Source organism: Balaenoptera ricei, chromosome 4 (assembly GCF_028023285.1).
Source record: "Balaenoptera ricei isolate mBalRic1 chromosome 4, mBalRic1.hap2, whole genome shotgun sequence".
Classification (NCBI taxonomy): domain Eukaryota; kingdom Metazoa; phylum Chordata; class Mammalia; order Artiodactyla; family Balaenopteridae; genus Balaenoptera; species Balaenoptera ricei.
In genome coordinates this window covers 67,351,057-67,366,992 of record NC_082642.1, presented here as the reverse complement: position 1 = coordinate 67,366,992, position 15,936 = coordinate 67,351,057, and the positions used below count along the sequence as shown (strand labels likewise).

The 15,936-nt window shown below is 40.2% G+C and overlaps 1 protein-coding gene across 1 annotated transcript in view; it reads left to right on the top strand.

Annotated features, from left to right (window-relative positions):
• Positions 1-14,755, top strand: part of NCEH1 (neutral cholesterol ester hydrolase 1) — a 66,258-nt gene extending 51,503 nt beyond the window's left edge. The window contains exons 4-5 of the mRNA XM_059920539.1: positions 8,857-9,028; positions 10,957-14,755. Of these exons, the coding sequence (XP_059776522.1) occupies positions 8,857-9,028; positions 10,957-11,574 (790 nt within the window). The 3' untranslated portion in view covers positions 11,575-14,755. The remainder of the gene's footprint in view (positions 1-8,856; positions 9,029-10,956) is intronic.
• Positions 14,756-15,936: the final 1,181 nt, after the last annotated feature.

The following is a 15,936-nucleotide window of genomic DNA, read 5'->3' as shown; positions in this document are numbered from 1 at the left end:
CCCATAGGACAGAAAGGTCCAACTTAACTAATTTATTTATCAATGTGTTTGGAACTCACAGCACTTTTCTTTGCAGAAATAATGAGCTAAGGTGATTAGGATCCATCCAGGTGAGCCAACCCACAAAGAGCCACATAATCTATGCTCTAGTTGAGGTATAGCCAACATCATATGATCGTGATGTTTCTCTTGGAAAGTATGTTCAGAGGTCTAACGTGGGACCATATTTCTTCTCACTGCTCACCTCTTTCTTTTATTCCATAAACACCTATTGAATTCCTGTTATGTGCCAGCTACTGTGTTAAATACTGGTGGCATAACAGTGTAAGACAGGCATAATTTCTGTCCGCATGGAGTTTACAATCTAGATGAGAAATCAAACCTTGAACAAGTAATATTAAATGTGATAAGTGATGTGAAGTAGTAATGGAGGCATCGAGTAGGTAAGATCTTACCTAGTTTGAAGGGTTTGAATCGAGCTCCTAGGGATGAGCAGAACCTAGTTAGACAGAATGAATTGGTCATGGAAGTCCAAAGTGGTGTAATGAGAGGGCTTGGGAGGACAGGAGGAGGCAGAGAGCATTAAGGGAATGAAATATGAGAGAAGACAGATGGGGGGACTTATGCTTCTGGCAATGACTAAGGAAAATAAGAAATAAGGGTGGATGATCCTGAGAGCCTTCAGAAGGATGGTGGACTCTTGATTCTCTTGGAATTCCTTCTCCTATCAGGGAGGTTGTCTGGAGACAGCTGCTCCTTATCCTTGAGGCCAACAGGAGTGGGTAGTGGTGTCATGGCTTTACTTCATGTAGGGAGTGGCCTTGTGGAAGGTTAGATATAATCTGAGGAAGCTGGTAGGCAAGGGTTGGGGGCAGCCCTGGTGATGGAATCACTTCACATGAAGCAACACCAGGAGCTGGAACTTCTGAGTTTACATCACTGCTATTGGCTCAAGATTCCGGGAACAGATCCAACAACTGAGGTAGACAAAGATCTCAAGGTATAAAAACAGGCCATGACTTCTATTTAGTAGCTTCTACAACACTATGCTATTTTTACACATAATTGCACAGTAAGTATTTGTGAAATAAATGGAAGAGTTCATCTAATAATACCCAAGATACATGGATGTATCCTCATTTACATAATCTGGGAAGGAAGTTTATATTCATAAGCTTGTTTTCATAAACTTCATTGCAGTTTAACTATAATGTGGTACCTTTTTACCTGTAGTTTATATAATAAAACACAATACTAGAAACATAAGACATCAGGGAAAAGGAAGATTTAATTTCTTTCTTCTTTTTTTCTTAAATTAATTAATTTATTTTTATTTTTTTGGCTGTGTTGGATCTTAGTTGCAGCATGCCAGATCTTCGTTGAGGCATGCGGGATCTTTTGTTGCGGTGTGAGGGCTCTTCGTTGTGGCGCGCAGGTTTTCTCTTCTCTAGTTGTGGCATGCGGGCTCCAGAATGTGTGGGCTCTGTAGTTTGCCGCCCGTGGCCTCTCTAGTTGAGGTGTGTGGGCTCAGTAGTTGCAGCGTGCAGGCTTAGTTGCCCCGCAGCATGTGGGATCTTAGTTCCCCGACCAGGGATCGAACCCATGTCCCCTGCATTGGAAGGCTGATTCTTTACCACTGGACCACCAGGGAAGTCCCTAGTTTTTTTTTTTTTAATTTATTTATTTTATTTATTTATTTTTGGCTGTGTTGGGTCTTCGTTGCTGCGCGCGGGCTTTCTCTAGTTGTGGTGAGTGGGGGCTACTCTTTGTTGCGGTGCGTGGGCTTCTCATTGCGGTGGCTTCTCTTGTTTTGGAGCATGGGCTCTAGGTGCATGGGCTTCAGTAGTTGTGTCACATGGGCTCAGTAGTTGTGGCTCGCGGGCTCTAGAGCGCAGGCTCAGTAGCTGTGGCGCACGGGCTTAGTTGCTCTGCGGCATGTGGGATCTTCCCGAAGCAGGGCTTGAACCCATGTCCCCTGCATTGGCAGGCGGATTCTTAACCACTGCGCCAGCAGGGAAGCCCCCTAATTTCTTTTTTTTAAAAGATAAAATGCTAATGTACAGCATGGGGAGTATAGTCAGTAATATTGTATTAACTATGTATGGTGACAAATGGTAACGACTTATTGTGGCGATCATGTCATAATGTATATAAATGTCGAATCACTATGTTGTGCCCCTGAAACTAATATAATATTGTATGGCAATTATACTTCAATTACAAAAAGATAAAATGCGAGATAATAACAAAGTAGGCATGTCAGATATTACTAAATTCTACAAGGCATTTACATTGCTTTTTTTAGTTGTCAAAAATGGTTTCAAGTTGTGTTTTGCTTTTAACTAAGTTTTTACGACACTAAAACTCTCTATTTTGTGTCACTGGAGACCTATTCCCATCCACCAAATATCAGGCGGCACTATGCACAGAGAACTTAAAACTTGACAGAGCTGTAAAGAAGAACGTTGCTCACGTAGACAGAATAGAAGCTGGACCGCATATCTTAGTCTGCTGCTAACAGAGTTATAAGCAATGGAACTTTTATGACTCTGTCCTGCTCATCCATAAAATCAGATGAGTGCAAGCTGACAAAATCACAGAGCTTCTAGAGGCACAATACAACACACATCTCGATAAATAGTTGTTCGAACAAGATACTCTGAAAGACACGAGCCACGGTGACCTAGCTGTGACTCTCCCTCTGCTCCTTTTCCTGCTCTTCTTCCCAGACCTGCACGCAGAAATCCTCATGCCTCACCCCGACCTGGGCAGCCCTGGGAGATGGGCAGACTGAGTTCCTCAGGGTTCCCCTCCAAGAAAGGGAAGATTTGTCCAAAACTTTCCTTTTACTCAGTCCAGGCTACCTTATTAGCAAACCCAAAGGCCAGTGTTACAAATAATTTATTAATACTACAGAAAGATAATATTGAGGCTTCTTTTAAGAAGTAGGTTGTTTTAGTTCCTTCACTATCATTAACTAATGAATCTCCTTTTTAGACATATTAAGCTAATGTCTTCTTGGCTCTGTTTTCTACTAACATTAAAAAAAAAAAAATCCACTGGTTTCTCTCTTGTGGTTTAGGTCTTTTAGAATTTGGGGGGAGGGGGGCTTGGAGCTATACAGAAAGCCTGTGCTGCACACTGCAGCGAGGTTGGGAAGCCTAGTTCCACCCACACCTGAGCCCAGAGCTCTGTTTAGCTTCTGAAATCACACAGAGAAAGGAGGTCCGAGGGACTTGGCACCAAGCCTGCTTGGGCTTCTGTAGCCACCTGAGGGAATGTTTGGCTCTCTAGTCCCCCTTGAGGTTAAAGGCGAAGTTTATATCTGAATTGGGGAGGGGAGGCCTGGGGAGCTCCCTGCCGTGTCCATAGAGACGTCTCAGGAAGTCTTAACTTGTAAACAGCGTCAGAGCATCACATCATTTAAATGGATCACAATTCTAGGTTCAATCACTCCTAGGATTTTGGTGACACATCCTGACATCTGTCAGTTCTTCTGAACGTACTTATTATCCAATCAGCCAAGCCTTTGTTAAGCTCCGCTCTGCCTTGCTGAATGACTCGTAGTCAAAGCTATCTCGAGAGCCAATTTTGAGAGTAGAAACAGAAAGGAAGACCCTTCCTCAATCTTTATGCACAAACCTCATTGCACAAATGGAAAGAGAAACAATTATCCATTCACAATCTTTCCACTTTTATGTAATTTTATTATATATTCTTTTTTTTTTTTAATAAATTTATTTATTTATTTTTGGCTGTGTTGGGTCTTCGTTTCTGTGCGAGGGCTTTCTCTAGTTGTGGCAAGCGGGGGCCGCTCTTCATCGCGGTGCGCGGGCCTCTCACTATCGCGGCCTCTCTTGTTGCGGAGCACAGGCTCCAGACGTGCAGGCTCAGTAGTTGTGGCTCACGGGCCCAGTTGCTCCGCAGCATGTGGGATCTTCCCAGACCAGGGCTCGAACCCGTGTCCCCTGCATTGGCAGGCAGATTCTCAACCACTGTGCCACCAGGAAAGCCCTTATTATATATTCTTTTAATGGAAAGGAAGCTTCTACCTATTAGCGGGATAAATAGATTCTTCCCCTGGAGTTGTCCGCCTCAAATAACACAATATGACTGTAATTGTTGATTTGTTTCAGATAACCCCTACTGATATGGGTTCTTTAAGACTGAGGAGAATGTTAGCCTTTTTATGTTCTCAAGATGAATCTACTGAGGTCTTCTTGGGAGACAGTGAAAAAGGAAAAGAAAAAAAAAAAAAAAAGGCCAAAATGGAATGTGATTTTATCTCACTCCTGAATCAAATAAGAGTATAATTTCATTCCGGAATATCACATGTACCTTTCACCTAACTGGCACTACGTGAAGAGAACTCAGTGTCCTTGCCCGCTGCCGAAGACTGTCTCTGTTTCCAGGCTAGGTTATTTTGAGGGAGAATGCACTTTACAGCACTCTTAGAGCACTAGTATTATTCAGGGCTTCCACATCCTTAGTCTTGGAAGCAACTCACGTTTCCCTTCAGCTCTGGGCTTGTGTATCTGCCTTTGACTTAAGGAAGAATTTGTCAGTCTTTCTGAGCATTGCTCCATCTCCCTGGTCACTAACAAAGTAGGTAATAAAGTAATAGATTGTAGAAATGGCGCTGCTTATTTCAGGTGGGTATACATTGAACTCTAGTACGTAGCTGTGACTCTCCATCTACTCCTAGAGGAAGTTGACATGTCTGTTATGACCTATTGTAAGAGAGATTTTGAGGGCTTCAAGAAAGGAGAGTTACTTTTGGCTGGGCTCTTAGAAGATTTCATGGAGGAAGTGGCATTTGAGATGAGACTTAAAGAATGGCAACATTTGATGAGGAATTGCTGGGGGAAGGGCATAGGGGATGGAGAGAAGGACCAATGCATTGGGAACAGGAACAGGGAGTTGTGTTCGGAGGAGAGTGACAGTATGGTTGGATTCAGTAATATTTCTAAACCCCGGCTGCACATTAGAATTACGTGGGGGAATTTTTCTTCAAATATAGATGTGCTGGGCCCCACCTCAGATCAAATAAATTGGAATGTTTTGTAGAGGAGCTCAAACCTCAGTGTTTTTTTATAAAGTTCCCAAGATTATCCTAAGGTGCATATAGAGTTGAGAAACTCTGAGCTATGCAGGCAGTCCTTGGAGATGTGCCCGAAGAGTAGGTGGGTTAGGAACAATTTCTTTTTTTTAATGTTTTTTAAAGGCATATAGCTTATTACTTTCCCCACCATAATAGTATGTAATAAAATGACATATTTTATATGTAAAAAGTATAAAAGAAATCTCTAAAATTTTGTTTGGGACGAATAAAAATATCTTATTAAAGATGTACCATGTGCCAGGTACTCTGCCAGGTGGTTTGTTTTGAGAATATTGCAAAAGCATTGAAATCATGAGAGAAGTTCTGGGATGTCAGAAATCTACAGTTTTGAGAACTTACTGCTTTGGTGAGGTAATGAGAACATACACACATACATTTAAAGGCTGTGGGTTTGGAAGAATGAGAATATTTTAAAAGGGGGAGGCGTGTGGATTTTGAAGTCAGTTGTGAATTCAGATCACAGCTTTGCCACTTACTAGCTGTTGTAGACTAGTTATGCATCCCCCTTGAGCCTCATGTTCTCAACCTTAAACCCACAGGTTTGCTCTGATATTTGAGTGAAGCATCTGTAGAGTACCTGGTGAGGTACCTCACCTAGCAGGAAAAAGATAATTTTTATAGAGTGTACATATTTATTAAATTGAGTAAACCTCATTCCTGAATTTACACCAAATTTTGTTCTTCTAGTAGGAGGCACGTGCAGTAATAGGTAGGTAGAAGCTGACACTGCAGAGTCATGTATCCTGCCCTGAGTTGGGCAAATTGAGACTGTATGTGCCACAAATTCATCAGATGCTTTCACTCAAGATCAACAATCGAAAAAAAAAAAAAAAGGTGGAATCTTCCTTCAGTACTTTGCAGGGACACAGCCTTGAACAAAAGCAGCAGATAAATGTATTTATGCATGCTTTCTTTGACTATGCTACTCATAAATCTCCTCCTGACTCTCAGTTTTCTGTGTCTATAATGATATTACAGAACTTTCGTGATACTTCTCAGGTCAGTTTCAAGCTACTTTGAAGGCTCATCTTAAAAATATCTAGTTTCACTATATCCTTCAGTCCATGAAAATAGTATCCCTTCTTATTGTATAAAACTAGAGAATGTTTCCAGAATGAACAAAGATAAGGGGAGGAGGGCTTAGGAGATAGATCTTCAAGGGCACCAGAGGACTAGGATGTTTACTCTGTTATCTGAGCCAGTTATTAATCAACTCATAAGATTTGAGGCAGTAGCATAGTTTTTAGATTACCAATTCCTCTTGATTCAAAGTCATTAAGACCTTTTGTGAAACAACATCTGAAAATTTGATTCACGTATGTGTTCTAGCAACATATGGTCTGACCTCTTGGGCCACTAGGAAGATAGTCTATCATGCTATCTGGAATCTTCCTGAGACAAAATAGCCTTTATTTTCACACCTTGAGTCATGAAGTGCATTTGTTCTTATTTCATTGAAAGAATTAAGAATTCAACTTGGTAATATTGAAAGTAACAAATTGAGACCTCAACCCAGAACTGAGGGTAAATAGAATCATATGAGATGTCGCCACCTATTGGACAAAATGGTGTACTCCTACTCCTTTTACCCATTATTAATGAATGAAATAAAGTAGCAGCAGCTTCACTAAGACATTGTGAAAGTCAGCTGGAGAAAAAATATTCCAGATGATTACTTGATCATCACAGATGGAAAAAAAAAGAAATTAGAAAACTTATTTTATCTTTTATAAGGCAACCACTAAGGGAATTTCTTATTGCATTTTGTGTTTTAAAAAATGTAGTAATTCCTGAAAGAGCAGATCTACATTCACTACTTATCAAAGTATTTCACAAATATTTGTCAGCTTGATTGTGTCTGCACAGAATGTCAAGTTTTTTTTTTTTGGCTGCGCTGTGCAGCTTTTGGGATCTTAGTTCCCCAACCAGGGATCGAACCCGTGCCCCCTGCAGTGGAAGCACAGCGTCCTAACCACCGGACCACCAGGGAATTCCCAGAATGTGAAGATATTTAATTAACTATCTGGAATTTAGATGGGGGAAATGAATGACCTTATATAGAGTAGTATAGAAAAAACTAGTTTCTGAGAATAAATATGCTCATTACAAATTGGAAATCAAAAGACTTGAGTATTAGCTGACTATTATTAGGTTTTAATTAATTAGTTCCTATCCTACGTTGTTTTGATTTGTGTTTGGTTTATTTTACAAATCAAGTAGTTTTTCTATGCCTCAGTTTCTTCACTTGCAAAATGAAGGTATGTTAATACTCAGAAAAGTTTTACTAGATGCATGATTATGTGCTCAGCACATTAATAGATATACACTGGAAACACATAGTCCCTGATATCAGAGAACACACTCTTAAGAGGAAATACAGAAAGAAATCATGTTACTATAAGGCAATATGAGCAATATACCCCAGCACATAGAAGTATCAAGGAATGGTAGCCAGCTGAACCCCAGAAGCAAGTGGAGTTGTAGTCAAGGAGAGCTTCCTGGAGAATGCAAACCCTCAAGTAAAGCTTAAAGGATGAGTGAGAAATAAGGAGGGTGGAGGCTGAGAGGGCACCTCAAGCCGAGACTACCAATGGATTTGTAAGGTGATATTATATATAGGTGGGGCATTTGACAAAGCCAGGGCTCTTGGGGCTCTTAAGGGAATCTGAATCCTACTAAGTGTACAGAGCAGGATCCCAGAGGGACTCTAATCTTGCAAAGTGGGGCGGTAGGAGAAGCCCCAGAAGCGTCCCAGCAGACCTGCCATGGGCCATCTGGAAACTTGGTTTCCCTTTTTTTTTTAAATTTATTTATCTTATTTATTTATTTTTGGCTGCGTTGGGTTTTCGCTGTTGCGCGTGGGCTTTCTCTAGTTGCGGCGAGCGGGGGCTACTCTTCTTTGCGGTGCACAGGCTTCTCATTGCAGTGGCTTCTATTGTTGTGGAACACAGGCTCTGGCGTGTGGGCTTCAGTAGTTGTGGCACACAGGCTCAGTAGTTGTGGCTTGCGGACTCTAGAGCACAGGCTCAGTAGTTGTAGCGCACGGGCTTAGTTGCTCCGCAGCATGTGGGATCTTCCCGGACCAGGGCTCGAACCCGTGTCCCCTGCATTGGCAGGCGGATTCTTAACCACTGCACCACCAGGGAAGCCCTTGGTTTCCCTTTTGCTGGTTGACAGCTGACGTTTTAGTTCCAGCCTTCCAGGGAGCAAATACGTTGCTTGGGTTTAATGTCGGGCTGGCATGACCTCTTCAATGGAGTACAGTTTTACTATATTTATCAAGTAAATCATGAAGAATACCATATGGACTCATTAAACTTGAGACCAATGAAGTGGTTAGTGCTGCCGAGTCACCTTCTAACCCAGAGGTGCTGTGAACGGAACACTGACTTCCAGAAATAAAATTCCAGAATCTTTTGTGGTTCTATCTATATTTTAATAATCAACATCTGCCTTTTACTTCAAAGTTTTGTTTTTGCCTTGGTGGTGGTTGTAGGTTTTTGTTTTTGTTTGTTTTGTTTTGTTTGGTGGCCCACAGTAAAAATTACTATGACAAAATCATTACTTTTTAAAAGTAAGTATTTGAATTGCAAGAAAATGGTTTATTTTTATATTTATTATAATTCCTTACCTGTTTGTTTCTGGCTTCAAAAGAACCAGTTTTCCCTTAAACTTTAAATGGCCTATAAAGACTTGGTGAAGTCCTTAAATGAATACAATTTTTGTTTTCACAGATACAGGCTAGTTCCAAAGGTTTATTTTCCTGAGCAAATTCATGATGTTATACGTGCCACAAAGTACTTCCTGCAGCCAGAAGTCTTGCACAAGTATTCAGTTGACCCAGGCAGAATCGGCGTTTCTGGTGACAGTGCTGGTGGGAATTTGGCGGCTGCCCTGGGCCAACAGGTAACAGAGAGCCCTGAGGTGCTGGTGGAAGGAGAGCATGTGATAATGTTCAGCAGACCAACAGATCGTCCACTAGGCATGGCAAAGGCCTAGCTGGGTGGGCTGGTCACTTGGGGGCCAAGTAATTCAGATGACTGCACTTGGAAAGCTCTCAGAGATCTTTTGAAGTAGGAAGAGGGGTCATTGAAAGAATTGTAATCTCTGAGTCCTTGGAAGGGCCCCGATTACAATTAAGGTGAGTAATGTGAGAGGAGGGCTAACATTTTAGAGGGCTCCCTTACTCCTCAGGGATATGCATGGAAATTAAGTATCTTCTGCTCCTTTTCCATGTTGGACTTACAAAACAAGATAATTTTGCTTAAATTCCAATTGCTAAGATTGTTTCCTTAAACTTTGAGCCAAATTAAAAAATTTAAAAGTGTTTCCCAAAGGTTTTTTTTTTTTAATATAAAAGAAAGAGTTAAATGTTTCATCCACTTTAAATGTTACAATACAAGTTAGTCTGAGCTCTAGCTGGTTAAATTCTTTGAAAACTGTCTAGCTGTAGTAGCATCCCCAATTTTGGGCAGCTGTGTAGACTCAAAGATAAGTACATTTTCTTCCTTTTCTGGGTTAAATAATTTAAGAATAGCATCTCTGTCTTCTTACCTCCAAATTTCTTTTGGCATTCTCAAATAGCATCTGCCTTTTCATTTGTGGCATGTCCTGATTTCTTCTCTCTTGCTATAAATAAAGAACTTTGTTCTCCGCTTGGCATTGGTGGGTTTGCTATCCACACGTCCAAAGCGGTAAGAAGAAGTCCTGGTACAGTGGGGAGAGCATCATGGGCTTTAAAACCGGACACAACCAGGATGGAATCCAGGCCCCCCTGTGAGAGCTGTGGGGCTTTGGCAAGTCCTCTCACCTCTCTGAGCCTCAGGAAAATGAGGCTCATGCCATCTGATTGCAGGACTGTTGCCAGGATTTAGTGATATGAAGTATATACAGTTCTTGGCACACATTAATAATACTATTAACTGATCATTTCCTCCTGCTTTTACAGAGCAGTTACATCTTCCCTCGGGATGGGGTTCTAAAGTGCAGTGTGAAACAAAATTGTATGCCTAATGTTACCTTGAAGATTGTTTAGCTGCTTGTGAAACACAGTGACCTAGTTAGCTGCCTTTTAGATGTTATGTAAAAAATATATCATTTTAGTCACTAGAATTACACAGTGAGGCAATATATTTGCCTTTTGGGGAGGCCAGGGGGAATGGAGTTCTGCGGGGAGGGGGGATTCATTCACATTCCATCTCAACTGTACTCTAAGGCACATACTCATTAAGTAGAATGGAGGGTGCACTGCCAACACGATTTAAATTCTCACCCTCTCACCAGCCATGGGGACTAACGGCTCGAGAGGAGACACCCTGAGGTCCTATTAAAACACTGTGGAGTCCCATCACCTGTTCATTTAGCTTTTCCTACCCGTCTACTCTGGAAGAGTCAGACTAGTTTTTTCTCCCTAGTAAGCCATTGCCTTTTGGGGCCTTTCAGGGAATACAAAACTAAATAAGATCCACACATTATCCATCCATAATACCCAGCCGGGTGAGTATTATGCCAAAGGATAGATACAAGTAAAGTGTTGATGGGGGTTTAAGGACCTAAGAGATCATGTACCTTTGAAGTGTTCACTCAGAACTATGAGTTGCAAACATCACACCTTTCTCAGTAAATATCCAGCAGCTTGAAGGGTAGTGGTAGTGGTGGCGATGGGGAATTATTTATTTTTAAAACTACATTCCTTAATACCATGCCTGGTAGAAATGTAACACTTATACCCCTTTGATTGAGTCAAGGTAAAGCACTGGGCTACTTTAAAGGGTATGGTTTCTGTAAAAGAAGCCATTCAAAATGAAATAATGTGTTCGCTTTTTCTTCTCCAGTTTAATCAAGACGCCAACCTAAAAAACAAGCTCAAGGTGCAAGCTTTAATTTATCCAGTTCTTCAAGCTTTAGATTTTAACACGCCCTCTTATCAGCAAAATGTGAACACCCCCATCCTGCCCCGTTATGTCATGGTGAAGTACTGGGTGGATTACTTCAACGGCAACTATGACTTTGTCCAGGCAATGATAGTTAACAATCACACTTCACTCGATGTGGGAGAGGCTGCTGCCCTCAGGGCCCATCTAAACTGGACATCCCTCTTGCCCGCATCCATCACAAAGAACTACAAGCCTGTCATGCAGACCACCGGCAACACCAGGATCGTCCAGGAGATCCCTCAGCTGCTGGATGCCCGCTCAGCCCCACTCATCGCAGACCAGGAAGTCCTGCAGCACCTCCCAAAGACCTATATTCTAACCTGTGAGCACGATGTCCTAAGAGACGATGGAATCATGTATGCAAAGCGTTTGGAGAGTGCAGGTGTGGAGGTGACCCTTGATCACTTTGAGGATGGCTTCCACGGATGCATGATTTTCACCAGCTGGCCTACCAACTTCTCAGTGGGAATTCGGACTAGGAATAGTTACATCAAGTGGCTGGATCAAAACCTGTAAAGGAGTGAAATTTCTAAAAGGCTTGAGCCCCTCTTGATCTCCTGCACCTGCTTTGGAAAGACATTCACTCTTTAGTTGACTAATTTCCCCTCGTTACTTGAGTTATGGAATCTCTATTCCCTGCAGACTTTATGTTAATTTAATTTTAAAAAATGCTTTTCAGTAACATAAGTGCAAAAACATCTGAATCTGGTTCTCTAAGTGAGCCAGTCTCTCTGTTCTTGTTTTAACCAAATTACTGCTAACACCCACAGCTTCAGAAAGCAGGGCTAGGAGCTGGAAATAGCTTTGGGTCTTGCCTCCGTCAAGAAGTTCTTTTTAGAAGAAATTCTACCAGCTGTGGATGACCTTTAATGAGTAAAAAGAAAATGTGGGCTCTTCAACTTGCTAGAGTTTACTTTGAGTTAAGAGTAGTGTTACATGTGTTCACTTCAAGGTCAGTGCTGGCTACCAAGTGCCCTCTGTTCTCTGTGGATGGATGGCTTTGTTTCCTGTGGGAATTTTGGCAGAGCTGTTCTAGCAAGGACAAGTTTCTCAAATGACTTTCCTCCTTTAGAGTGTTAATTTTATGTGATAGCTATCTCTAAGTCCAGTTGGATTATGATAATACTTGAAAGTTACTTTCTACCACTATTATTAGAAACTATGAGGTTGCATGCACTGGATATCTGTACATCGTTAAGTTTTTTGGTTATGCCATCTCCCTGCGGGAGATCTTTTGGGAGCAAATTAATTTAGATTTAGAATAAATTTTCCTTTACAGAACAAGTAAAAACAGACAAATGAACCAACCTATTGTTTTCATAATGAATACTTCTCACATAAATTACCAAGAGTGGTGTGTATATATTTGGCATAGTCAGAAAAGAAGATACATTTAATATTAAGATTATGAAAAATAGCTTTAGAGGGTCTAGTTTATTCTTGAAAACTCAACTTTTTCACTTACATGGCTTTAAAATGGGGTTATTTTGGTATATATAATGTACTGTATTGTTTATTTTTTTAAGTTATTTAATGTTAATATATATAGCTAGACAAGATTTTTCAGAATAAAGTCAGTAATGAATATTAAAAATAATGATTTTTTTAAAAACTACCTTAGGGTAGTTTTTAAAAAAACAACTTTAGAATTATATCCACATGTAATTTTATGGAAAGAGGTAAAATAGCTATTAATATTACTATATATAAGGCCTAAATATTTTGATGTTTATATGCATATACAAATTACAATAATTAGAAACTGACTACACCTAGTAAAGTCATCTAAGTTTATAGTTCAATAGCTTAGACAAGACACACATTGGTCATTTCTGCTCTCTGTGGTCGGAGGAACTACTTCATACTCTTCTGGGTGACACCCTTCATTATCGCCTTCCAGGTAGGTCTAAAGTTACAATAGACCAGGCTTAATTTCATGTGAAGCCTTCACTGCCTGTGGGACATCTTTGGCATAGAAAGAAACTCCCAATTCTGACTTGACTTGTGTACCTTCGCCCTCCCTCCTGCCACTCTTCCTACTGCTGCAATCTGTGCTACTTTCAGAGACTGCAGAGAGCGGCCACACAGCCAAGTCATGATCCAATAAATTTATCAGTGGAAAGAAAGTAGAGCCTTTTCACTCATTTGAAAGATGGGTATTTCCTACTTAGGAGGATGAAATAACAAGTGAAAATCTGCATGTTTATTTTTCATTTATTATTTAAGTCAGGAGCATTTTATGTACAAGACAGAAGTAAATGCAACAGTGAGTATCTGTCTGTGTGCCTGTGTATGTATAAAAATTATCATACAAATTAACATGCTAATGGACTCAGGCACGTCACTTACTGTCTCTGGGCCTGTTTTCCCTCTCCTCTAAAGTCAGAGAATTGAATTACTTAATCTATGAGGTGTCTTCCAACTATAAATTCCAACCATTTTGTCAGACTGGAAAACTGTATTGGCCTCTTCTTCAACAGTGTTTGTGTGTGTGTGTGTGTTTGTTTTTGTAGGTCATTATTCCATATACACAGACAGGTACATGATCAATTTTTTCCCCTAAAAACATGGGATTTTAGTTCTTACTCTATGACAGCTACCCTCCTCATTTAATACTATTCTTTTTGATGCCATTTGAAGGAACCAATGTTTTGACCTTATTTTGAGGTTACCCACCTCTAGGAAAGCAAAGAAAATATAATACATGCACAGAATTCCTTAAAATGACACTCCCCCCCCCCCCAGAATTGTGAGCCAAATCTTGTACTAACTGCAGACAATGAATGATTCTAGGTCTCCAAAGGGCTCTCTCAGGTGAAAAGAGGGAGTGAAAGAAAAAAGGGGTCAAGCACTGTTTCTGATGAAGCATCTAAGTTTCATTAAAGCTTTTATTGGGAATTCCCTGGTGGCCCAGTGTTTAGGACCCAGCGTTTTCACTGCCGTGGCCTGGGTTCTATCCCTGGTCAGGGAACTAAGATCCCACATGCTGCGCAGCATGGCCAAAAATAAATAAATAAATAAATAAATAAAGCTTTTATATATGTGAAGGTGACTTGCACTATATCCCACCTCAGACCTTTCTTGAAGGTCTTCCTTGAAATTTTCCTTGGTATAATAATTGGGAATCATGATACACAAAAACCACTAGATACAAGAGAGGCTAAACCAACCAAAAATCTGAGTGCTAAGAATTCCTTTGGGAAGCATACAGAGTTTATATTGAAGATATTTTGGCTTGGAATCAGTTTATTTTGTTTTAATTTTTGTTCTTATAAAAAATGTTTATGCTCTGCAGATTGATTTATTTTAAGTGTTATGGCTTTGTTTTGTTTTCCGATTTTAAGAAAAAATGGATAGTCTTTTTATAATATCGTTGTTGTTTGTGAAATGTGACCATAAATATATGATGAAAAAATCTTGAAGTGCTACAAAATATAGTGAAGTATAAATTAGTTACTGTTTTATCATTGATTTGTGAAGAAGTTAAGACTGTTGTATATCTTGGTGGATATAATATTTTATGCATGACCTTTTCACCTTTGACTTTTTGCTTATTTCTCACTGCAAAGGGCAAGGCAGATTTTATGAAGGATTTTGGTAGCCAGTCTATTTTGTAAGATGAAAATCCACTGTGGAGGTAGGAAAGTATAAATCTGTTTTGATTCATGTTTGTAAATAAAATGTCTCCATCTGGAAATGTGCCTCTTTCACTTCCCCTCATCTCATTTTCTGGTTCCCACCTCTCTTTTTCTTGGTATCCTAGATCCCTAGCCACAATTCAGCCCAAATCTTCTGCCCCCTGGAGTCCTCCAGCTGCCTTTCAATTACTGAGAGGGACTCAGTGGCCTCTCTGATAACATCCATTTCATGTCTGGATACAGTATGTGCTGCTCTTACTTGAAACCCGCCTTGGACTGGCTAGAATATTCATAAAAGCTAGGCAGGCCATGAGACAATTTGGGGACTTTCCATACACATATTAAGAAAGGTTGATCACAGTGCAAATGAATTTGGATTTGACTAGTTCGGGCAAAGAAGTATTGATACCACTGAAGGCAAGTTTTCACATTGACTCTGTCATTACAAGCAAAGCTAATAATTTCACGCTTGAGTTCATTATACTTAGTTCACTTCAATATCATAGGAATTTGCAAAACTTTTTTTTTCAAAGTAAATTGTTTGTGTTGGTTCTAAATGGTCACATATGTGTGGGTAAATTAGATTTTCCTATTCAATTAGAGTTATTTTCATCTTCTCCAACAAAACCTCTGGTGCGTGGCTATATTTTGCTGAAGGGATCCACTAATGGTTGCAACAATTCTCCTTTAGGGCATTTAAAATGTACTCTATGTGTTTTAATATTGTTTTTTCTTGTGATTTTCATTCTTGTTTAATCCCCCATTTTTAAAAAAAAAATAACATCTCATATTTTCCAATGGATCCCCTATTTAAACATCTAGAAGATACTGATATCAGCACCACATTCCCCAAATTTCAGAGATTGAAAATGTAAATGTGATTTCCAGTAGGCATACATGTATTGTTCAGCCCTGTCACTCAGCATTTTGTGTCATTAGAGAGACTGGTGACATTTTGTGTCTTGTTAGAAATGTCCCTCCCGGATTTTCCCACCACTGGTATTTCAGATTGAGAGCTCCATCTTCTCACATAGGCTGCCTACCAGACTAGCTATTTGTTACTGTTTTTCTGTCATAAGTGTAGAGTGGAGTTTTCCAGCTGCTACTTGACATGTGGCGTTGTAGTAGGTGGGCTGTAGAGGCAGATATGAGAATCCAGATGGCTCCTGTTAAGCCATACATTAAAGAGTTTTGCAAACACGTAAAACAATGCCACACTTCTCACTCGTTTGTGTTTGGA